Source organism: Uranotaenia lowii, chromosome 2 (genome assembly GCF_029784155.1).
Source record: "Uranotaenia lowii strain MFRU-FL chromosome 2, ASM2978415v1, whole genome shotgun sequence".
Classification (NCBI taxonomy): Eukaryota; Metazoa; Arthropoda; class Insecta; order Diptera; family Culicidae; genus Uranotaenia; species Uranotaenia lowii.
This window is the reverse complement of record NC_073692.1, coordinates 9,985,316-9,994,150: the sequence shown is the minus strand read 5'-3', so window position 1 is coordinate 9,994,150 and position 8,835 is coordinate 9,985,316. Positions and strand designations below refer to the sequence as shown.

At 41.0% G+C, this 8,835-nt stretch overlaps 4 protein-coding genes across 4 annotated transcripts; 1 reads left to right on the top strand and 3 right to left on the bottom strand.

Moving 5' to 3' along the window:
• Positions 1 to 442: 442 nt before the first annotated feature.
• On the bottom strand, positions 443 to 2,001 carry LOC129746441 (probable serine hydrolase). Its single transcript, XM_055740090.1, has 2 exons — positions 1,619 to 2,001; positions 443 to 1,551 (listed from the first exon to the last, which is right to left on the bottom strand). Exons 1-2 carry the CDS (start codon positions 1,676 to 1,678, stop codon positions 631 to 633), a joined length of 981 nt encoding a protein of 326 aa, XP_055596065.1. The 5' UTR covers positions 1,679 to 2,001; the 3' UTR covers positions 443 to 630.
• A 198-nt stretch (positions 2,002 to 2,199) lies between these two features.
• Positions 2,200 to 3,783, bottom strand: LOC129746440 (probable serine hydrolase). The gene is made up of 2 exons (XM_055740089.1): positions 3,325 to 3,783; positions 2,200 to 3,257 (listed from the first exon to the last, which is right to left on the bottom strand). The coding sequence occupies exons 1-2, from the start codon at positions 3,400 to 3,402 to the stop codon at positions 2,334 to 2,336; spliced, it is 1,002 nt and encodes a 333-aa protein (XP_055596064.1). The 5' UTR covers positions 3,403 to 3,783; the 3' UTR covers positions 2,200 to 2,333.
• LOC129746439 (probable serine hydrolase) lies at positions 3,642 to 5,626 on the top strand. The gene is made up of 2 exons (XM_055740088.1): positions 3,642 to 4,388; positions 4,455 to 5,626. The coding sequence occupies exons 1-2, from the start codon at positions 4,275 to 4,277 to the stop codon at positions 5,379 to 5,381; spliced, it is 1,041 nt and encodes a 346-aa protein (XP_055596063.1). The 5' UTR covers positions 3,642 to 4,274; the 3' UTR covers positions 5,382 to 5,626.
• Positions 5,627 to 5,649: 23 nt separating this feature from the next.
• On the bottom strand, positions 5,650 to 8,561 carry LOC129746438 (pre-rRNA-processing protein TSR1 homolog). Its single transcript, XM_055740087.1, has 5 exons — positions 8,335 to 8,561; positions 7,945 to 8,215; positions 7,124 to 7,887; positions 5,967 to 7,064; positions 5,650 to 5,905 (listed from the first exon to the last, which is right to left on the bottom strand). Exons 1-5 carry the CDS (start codon positions 8,438 to 8,440, stop codon positions 5,736 to 5,738), a joined length of 2,409 nt encoding a protein of 802 aa, XP_055596062.1. The 5' UTR covers positions 8,441 to 8,561; the 3' UTR covers positions 5,650 to 5,735.
• Positions 8,562 to 8,835: the final 274 nt, after the last annotated feature.

The window sequence follows — 8,835 nt, the reverse complement described above, 5'->3', positions numbered from 1 at the left end:
ATGATTGACCAGGACAGCTACATCAACAATTTTCTACAGCGATTCAGCATAGCTGATTGCAATGCTGTTGCTACTTCTGTAGATCTGAACCAGAAGCTGATCAAGGCGATGTGTCCGAGCACCGAAGAGGGAAGGAAGCAGATGGAAAGTGTGCCGTTCTTTTTTTGTGTCAGGAATTTACCACTAGGTGGCATTCTTCCCTAAGTGTGCCGTTCCGAGAACTCGTCCGAAGAAGGTTTCATTGAATACAGGGACGCGGATTGGGGAAATGGTCCAGATAGTAGTCGATCAGTCACCGGCTATGTTTTCAAGCATGCAGGTGGCGCAATTTCGTGGAGCTGTCGAAAGCAGGCTACAATGGAAGCTGAGTACAAACCTCTAACATCCTATGTAGGATAACGCGGTACTTAGAAGGGAAACTGGATACTGGCATAAGAAACAAAATCCTTCGAGTCCTTGGAATGTTTTTATTCTTTTTATTAAATTTTCCCATACATCCGTTTAGCGCAATAGAGATGCTCGCTTTTTTTAGAAACCTTAGGGTATTTACTTGAAACAAAAAAAAAGACTCACAACGTATAACGTACTCTGCTGCCCTAATTAGGTTTTGCTGACGAGTAAGCAATTATTTCATAACTTGCAAACCACATCTCGGTCCTCTCGCCAATACTTGCTCAAAAACGAGGACAAGATAGGTACCACCCTTTCCGGATCAGTCAAATGCACGTGGTGTTGTCCTGCGATCATATGTTTCTCGAAGTATGGGTTTCCAGCCCGCAGCAAGTCCTCGACTTCTTGATAATACTTTTTATCCTCAAAATATGGCGATTGCGTAGCCTTCAAGAATAAGAACGGCATTTTAATTCGTTTGGCCATGTCGAGGATCACCTCATGCGAGAAAGGTGTTCCGATGTGGTACTTCAATCGACTGTCCCGAGTGAAATAATATTTTTCTGGAAACTTGACACTAGGTTTGATGTTTCGATGCAGTAAAAATGGACAAGTTTCACGGCTGATAGATTTGTAGGTACCCTCGTGAAGTCTGTCGATCAATTCAGAGTAGGTGTAAGAGGGAGGCTCCGATTTTTCTTGATTCCTGTGGTCAGCTATTATCATCTGGGGAATGTTAGTCTGAAGACGTGATACAACCAACTCTGCATTCATGATTTGAGGCTTCAATGAATCGAGTGAAATCATTAAATCAACTTTATCCGGGAAAATGGCAGCAAAAACAAACTGAAGTACTGCTCCCATCGAGTGGCTCATTAACGATACCTTTTTCCAGCCGTACTCTTCCATGATGCCCAGTAGCAGCGAGATGGACCCCATGGTTTGATAGCTCATACCGTGGGGAATCCTAGACGAAAATCCGTGTCCAGGAAAATCGATTGCCAGAAAACTCATATGTTTCGGCAACAGAGGAATTAGTGTGTCGAATGTTCCAGCATTATCCTGCCAACCATGCAAACAAATTATCGGACGGACGTCTTTCGGTCCCCACCATTTTCCGGCGATCTCCCCGAAAGGCACAGCAATTCGCACTTCTTGAACCTACGATGGTAATACATAGTCAGATTGATAGATAAATAAACCAATCGAATAATTAATTGGTACATACCCCATGTTCACGATCGTTTTGCTCCACTAGTTTAATCAACGATGTTGGTTGTTCCTCCATATTAATTGGACAATTTTGACTAACCAGATATTGCAAATCTGAAGCCTACAGGCATATCAGTTCTTATCAGTAATATGCGGATTGTAAATCAAGCAACAAAATACAAGTCACTTTGGTCACTTGTGTTAGTAAGGGGAGTAAGGTTTCGAATGAACTAGAAACTACCACTATATGGTCGATTTCTAAATACATTCGGTTATGGTCGAGGGATACGAGAGGTTTATGCGTCATGGCCAAGTTCATTTTTATGGGAAACAAAGTTGCTGCTTGAATGAGATTTTCAAGATTTTGTAAATCTAAAATGTCTAAACAACTTGAACAAATCAATGTATACTTAGAAAGGAAAAATATGGTTTCAAGTTAATGTTCAAACCTAACGATCTAAGCAAATTTATATCGTTTGAGTATTCTTGAATACTTTCTAAGCATTTTTTTTTATCAAGATTTTAATTAATAAAAAAAAGTTTTAAAAACAAAAAATAATAATAAACATTAATAATAAATGTCTCAAAAAAGCATATAGAACAAGAGTACAGGAAAAAAATTGAATAAAAGTTTCGTCATTTGGTATATTTTTATAATTTAATCCAAAGTAAACCTAATCCAATTTAGAAATAAAATAATTTACAACATGCATTCCTTATACTCCGATAAATCACAATTTGCTAACAACCTCATCGACCTGTCTGACCCAATGTTTCCGTAGAAAATCTGTCACAACGGGTGCCACCAATTCCGGATCGGTCAAATGAATGTGATGGGAACCTTTCAAATACTTCACGCGGAACATGGAATTTTGTTTCTTAAGTATGGCGACCATTTCATCGAAGCCTTCTTTGGAACCAGGATAGGGTGAATCGATGGCCTTGATCACCAGCTGTGGCACCTTGATTTGCTTTGCCAGGGCGTAGTTCACTTTATCCGACCATCCGGGAATGTTGTTGTACTTTATTCGGTTATCACGGTCAAAATAATATTTGCCGGGAAATTTTTTGGACGGTTTGATATTTCTTTGCAGTAAATATGGACCAGTTTCTCTCGTTACAGATTCCATGGTTCCTTCAAACAAACGATCCAGCATGTCCTCATACGTGTAGGCTGGTGGTTCCGATCTTTCACGATTCCTTTTATCGGCCTCAAGCAACTTATTGGCCATCACAGGAGCCCAAGAAAGAAATCTTTTCGGGTAATATGACTGCGGTTTAAGGGCATCAATTCCAATCAGAAACTCCACCTTATCTGGAAACATTGACGTGAACATGAAAGCTATGATTGCTCCCATAGAATGCCCAATCATTGCCATCTTATCCCACCGATATTCGTTCATTATGTGCAGCAGTATTAATACACTATCCATCTGATGATAAGCCATGCCATCTGGTATGCGTGACGAGTAACCATGTCCCGGGAAATCGATCGCCAAAAAGCTGACTTCCTTGGGAAGCAATGGAATCAGTCGATCAAAAGTGCCGCAGTTATCCATCCATCCGTGTAAACACAGGATCGGTCGAATATTCTTCGGTCCGAACCATTTTCCAGCAATCTTGCCAAACGCCACTGGAATCTCTATTTCCGTAACCTGTGATATGAGTAATAACATTAAACAATGGATCGAAGATAGAATAATCAAACAGAAAAATACTCACGTTGTTGTTCCTATCCCACAAATCGATGTAGCTTATCATAGGGTGCTGATCTGGTTGAGCTAGGTTTTCATTAGTCATTTTGCAAACGCTAAGGCCGAGATTTAGGAGTAATTGGTCCGAGAACTAATTGGGTGAGTACCAGGTAGTATCGTTGATTATGCTCATAAATTTCATCTAACTAGAAGAGCTTCTTAACTCGGCGATTGTCGAACGTATACTAACGGGATGGCTTTTTTTTTTTTTTTTTTCTCAAGGGATTTTAAGCTTCTGTGGCTTATTCATCCCGACTAACGGGATGGCCTTAAGTGTTCTAGTATATGTAGGCTGAATAAGGAAAGTTCATTGCAGTTTCGAGAAACAGTTTTAAAGATAATTTTATAAGTTGTTTTATATTTCTCATAGGTACTATGAGATAGAAATTGCAACATCTTCCGACAACGTTCGAGTTTAATAGAAAGAAATTGAACAAAAGTCACCAAATCTTATTTTTTGAACCTACGAAGCTCTGATGTTCATTATACACAATTCGTCCGGAACACGTGGTGGTCAAACAAACGTACACCATCAAATCAAGTGTTCATTTGCAAAAGCTATGTAAACAAAATCAGCTGTCAAAAAAATTATCAATCAATACTTGTACTTGTTTACAGCTAGCTTTACTACACATACCGTTAATATATTGATTCGTATTTCATCAAGCGGGTTATTCAACCAACTTTAACTACATAATCAATAGTGTATTGCTTTAATAGTAGAAAATATCAACGAACAATCTCACGCACTGCATGATAAAGTGATTTATAGATAAGACGGTGGTGTTTCGGATCTGTCACATTCTGGTTCATTCAAGCTGGTAAAAGTGGTTACGCACATTAAATTTGCTAGTTTTTTTTCTTTTAAAATAAGTATTTGTTCCTGGCGTGCTACGAGTTGTATCCTTTTTTGCCATAATGTCGAGACTGCTGGCGAAATCACCCCTAGTAAACCGAGTGTTCCGAAGGACCTGTACAATTACCTCTCTCCCAAATACTGCCTCGATTGGAACACCTACTGGAGAACGTGAGGTAACACGGAAAATTGCTTAGTCATTAGTGCTATTGAACCGAATATATAAATCTTAATCTACACAGGTCGAGGAAGTACGCATACCGGTGCCGTATGGAGAAATAGCTGGCAAATGGTGGGGACCGAAGGAGGTGCGTCCCATTGTGGCTTTGCACGGATGGCAGGACAACGCAGGCACTTTCGATAAGCTGATTCCTTTGCTTCCGCCTCACATAAGCGTATTGGCTCTGGACTTACCAGGTCACGGTTTGTCGTCTCGAATTCCCGATGGAATGTCCTACAACACTATGGATAGCGTTAACTTGCTTACCCGAATCATGATGATATATCGTTGGAAGAAAATTTCACTGATGGCCCATTCTATGGGTTCCATCATAAGCTTTGTGTTCTCATCCGTGTTCCCGGATAATGTTGATCTGTACGTGGGTATAGATGCTCTCAAACCTCACATTCTGGAAACAGAAAAAGTTGGACCTCGTTTGGAGAGACGCATTCCCCAGTGGCTGTTGGCAGATGTTAGGAACCGCGAAAAAAGTAAACCGCCTTGTTACACTTTCGAAGAGCTGGTCGAAAGATTATGCAAAGCCACCAACCAATCGGTTACCAAAGAAACTGCCCCGTATCTGTTGCATCGAAACATACTGAAATCTGCCACAGAACCCGACAAATACTATTTCTCTCGCGACAGTCGTCTCAAATATAGTTTCCCGTTGGGCTGGAGCCAGGAGACATGTGTGGCCCTCGCAAAACGGTTGATGATGCCCTACATGTTCATCAAGGCCCTTCATTCGCCGTACTACGAGGATAAGAAGTACTTTGACGAAGTGGTCGAAGTAGTGAAGAGAAACAATCCCAACTTTCGACTCGAGTTCGTCGACAGTACACATCACTTGCATCTGACCGAACCACACAAAGTGGCACCGATGATTACGGAGTTTCTTAACCAGCACTGGCACAAAGAAGAGCTGAGTGCTAGAAAGTGTACTAGATAGTAGATAGTAGAATAAAACGGGTTTCTCCAATATTAATTATTTACTTATTTTTTCCCAAAAATAAATATTACCAATAGAAATGTTCCACATGAATGGACGTAATTACGTCTAAAGGGATGGAATAGTCTTGTTGAATAAATATTGTTTAAGCTACCACACCTCTACTTAAATTCAATTGTAGACCTATTAAAATACTAATTTTTCTCATAAAGCATCGAATTATCTTCAAGGAAACAATTTCTTTTGTTCTATTTCGAAAACGACTCAGTTCTTCCAATTAAACGTTTATAACATAAGTTATATGAACTTCAATAAAACTTCATCTTATGTAATTGAAACAATTACCTTACAAAATTACTCCTGCATTGGGTCGTCGGCTGTGCCGGCACTTGATCCTCCTGGGCAGGACACCACACAGTCCTCGTACGTCCATTTGGGGAAGACCCGTTTGTACAGATACAACATGACCGTGTCGTGTGACTTCAGTTGCGCATCAAATACACACTTCATGTGACCGTGAGTTCCTGTTAGAAAAAAAAAGATTATTAGATTGTACTCTCGGAAACAAGTTACTGCTGTTATTACCCAACGATTCTCGAATATGACCAGATCGGCCCAGTTTGGTTCTCAGCTTGCACGGTTTGAAGTATTCGATGTCATCGGGATTGAAAAACATGAACCGAATAACGGCCGATCTGCGATGAATTTTAAATGGATGGCCACTTAGCACAACGCGTTTCAGCACAACACGATCCGGATTGCAATCAATTACACTACCAGAAGCTACCATTCCCAGAGAAGTATCTGGATTTTCCCGGAAGCAAACAACTGGTGCCGGAGGAAACTGGATCGGGGCAAAGAATGTGGCCACTATGGTTGAACCAGGCCGGAAGAATCGTTCGTATTTGTGTTTATCGCCGTTCGTGTGCTGACTGAAAACGGGATTCACTATGAAGCGGCGATAACCGCACTGGACTATCAGACGCTCTTTGGATTTTATGGGTATTGTTGAATTAGGTGTGCGTTTGAGGCAAACATTCATTACAGTCATCTGATGTTCGTGTGGCAGCATACCGTAAACTATTACTGTATTAGACATGCCAGCTGAATTGAACGCATTCCACAGATCTTGGGATACATTTTTGACACATAATGTAATAAACCATCCAGGCAGTATAACATCATCCATTTCTTCTTGGGATTGTTTGATGACTCTTCGCTTTGTTCGATCGAAGTTTTTAAACTGATAAATTTTAGCGTAATCGAATGGAAGATTCTCTTTGACATCCCAGGCAGAGCTTCGAAATGATTCCAGCCCTCGATATTTGCGGAACCTTTCTCTGGCCGGTATATTTGCGGGAGTGTCAATTTCATCCGGGAAAACGGCATCATCTTTGGCAGCTTGTATTTTTGCCAAAGTCTTCTTATCCTCCTCCAAATCCATTTCTTTATCGTACTTATCGGCTGGAATCGGTCCATCAGAAACGCTCACTTCATCGAATTCTTCCTCGTCCTGATCCTCTTCCTGTTCGCCAACTTTGCTCTCCGAATCTGACTCACAGGACATGTAATCTTCCTCTTCATCATCTCCCTCGCTATCCTCATCGTCTTCATCGTCATCGTCCTCTTTTTCCGAAACTTCCTCAATGTCGGGAATCCAACAAGCCTGATAATCACTCATACCTAAAAACCAAAAAATTAAAACATACTTCAACCCTCAATTACCTTCAATTAACTCTTACCCTTAGGAATTCGCTTGATAAGCTTTTTCTTATTCTCATTCCTTGAAGCAGCTATTTCAGCTTCCGTTGGCCACGTTTGTTCAGCGTCCATTTCATCCGGAACGTTTTCCCGCTGCAAGCTTGTTTGTTTCTCGGGATCAGCTTTAGCCAAAAGTTTTGCTTCTCCAGAAATCATTTCTTCATCATTTTTGCGTGGCTTGTAGGGATCCTCTAAACCGTAAACTTCCGATAGTTGGAAATCTCCCAATCCTGGTATGTGAACCAACTGGTTGACCGAGAGTGGAATACCACGTAAAAATCCGGTTACTTTGAGAGTTCCCACACTATCTGCGCCCGGAACATATTCTATTCGCTCGCCATACAGATGAGGACGGTTAGCTTTGTTGTGCAGGACTCTTCTTTTTTGTCCGCCAATCCGGCGTAGAAGATTTAGTCCATCTGTCGACGAATCCAGCGTCATAATCTTCTCATCAGGGAGCACACTTGAAATCGATTTTTGAACAGCAGCTTTCACTTGGCCACGTTTTTTCGGGGCTATCGATTCGAGATCCATCAGGCAAACTATTGGCGTCGGAAGACCCTGACGCAATGCCATATTCAGAATCTTGGCTCCCTGATTATCAATGATGTCCTCCTCTACTTCGGTGGCCGATAGCAACAGAAGCGTCGAATCGCTAACTTTGAGGGCATCTAGCATCGATATTTCGCTACCATGACCGTGCTCTGGACACAGAAACGAGAATCGTTGCCGAAATCGGGGAACGCTACGGGAAAAAAAAATTATGAAACAATATAAAATTTCGATCACGACAGAAATTTACTTCATGTAACGGATCCGGTCGGAAGCCTTCTGCAAGGCAATCTCCTCATCGCAGCCCTCGATGATGGCCAGTGCCGAATTCGGGTCAACATTGGCGTGCAACGGAACTACACAGGTCAGAAATGGGGCCGCTGTTGCACCACCGATGGCCCGTTTGAGGGCTATCGCTTCCTGTCGTTTATTTTTCCGTATCTGGTTTGCCTGATGACGTCGCTCTTCCCGGCCCAATTCCCGATGCGATTTTCTGGTAGCCGCTTTCAGATTGGTTTTTCCTGTTGAAACGAACAAAAGAAACCTTAAAACTTGCTTAAAAGTATATTCACTCAACTATTCCCGAAACAAGGCTTTGTTTTACATGAAAATTAATCATTCAAATCCAGCATAAACAAACCTTTAGCCACGCGATCCAGTGACCGTTTGGACGAGTGTTTTCCATGTTTGTGCGACTTGTTGGTTTGCTTCAAAGCACCCGGTTTGTGGATGGTTTCGATACCCATGATTGGCGATCGGTTTCACTGCAAAATTGAGAATAATTCACGGAATAAAGGTATTTTTTCAACAGCGAACTAATGTGCGACACATGGCTCAGAGGAATTTTTGTTATGAGAGGACGAATTGAGGTTAGGTAGCAATGTTGTGACTTTGGTGACCCGAGTAAAAAAGGAGTTTTTGTATTAGGTAGTAGTAGAATATGATAATAATTTTGTCTAGTACCACGCAATGCTAATAGGGTGACCCATGCACGATAATAAATTGTTTGTTTGTTGTTTTCATTTTTATAGAGAATTAATAATAATAATTACATTATAAGATTTGATAATACTAATGTACATCAGATTTAACTCAGTAAGTCTTTTGTTCTGACAAATTCTAGTAATTTTTTTCGGTTTTC

Coding starts and splice junctions, on each gene's coding strand:
- LOC129746441 (XM_055740090.1), bottom strand. CDS start 1,678: ATGGAGGAACAACCAACATCGTTGATTAAACTAGTGGAGCAAAACGAT. Junction 1,552..1,618: donor AAAACGATCGTGAACATGGG/GTATGTACCAAT, acceptor TTACCATCGTAG/GTTCAAGAAGTGCGAATTGC.
- LOC129746440 (XM_055740089.1), bottom strand. CDS start 3,402: ATGACTAATGAAAACCTAGCTCAACCAGATCAGCACCCTATGATAAGC. Junction 3,258..3,324: donor TGTGGGATAGGAACAACAAC/GTGAGTATTTTT, acceptor CTCATATCACAG/GTTACGGAAATAGAGATTCC.
- LOC129746438 (XM_055740087.1), bottom strand. CDS start 8,440: ATGGGTATCGAAACCATCCACAAACCGGGTGCTTTGAAGCAAACCAAC. Junction 8,216..8,334: donor ACTGGATCGCGTGGCTAAAG/GTTTGTTTATGC, acceptor TCGTTTCAACAG/GAAAAACCAATCTGAAAGCG. Junction 7,065..7,123: donor TATCAAGCGAATTCCTAAGG/GTAAGAGTTAAT, acceptor TTTGGTTTTTAG/GTATGAGTGATTATCAGGCT.
- LOC129746439 (XM_055740088.1), top strand. CDS start 4,275: ATGTCGAGACTGCTGGCGAAATCACCCCTAGTAAACCGAGTGTTCCGA. Junction 4,389..4,454: donor CACCTACTGGAGAACGTGAG/GTAACACGGAAA, acceptor TAATCTACACAG/GTCGAGGAAGTACGCATACC.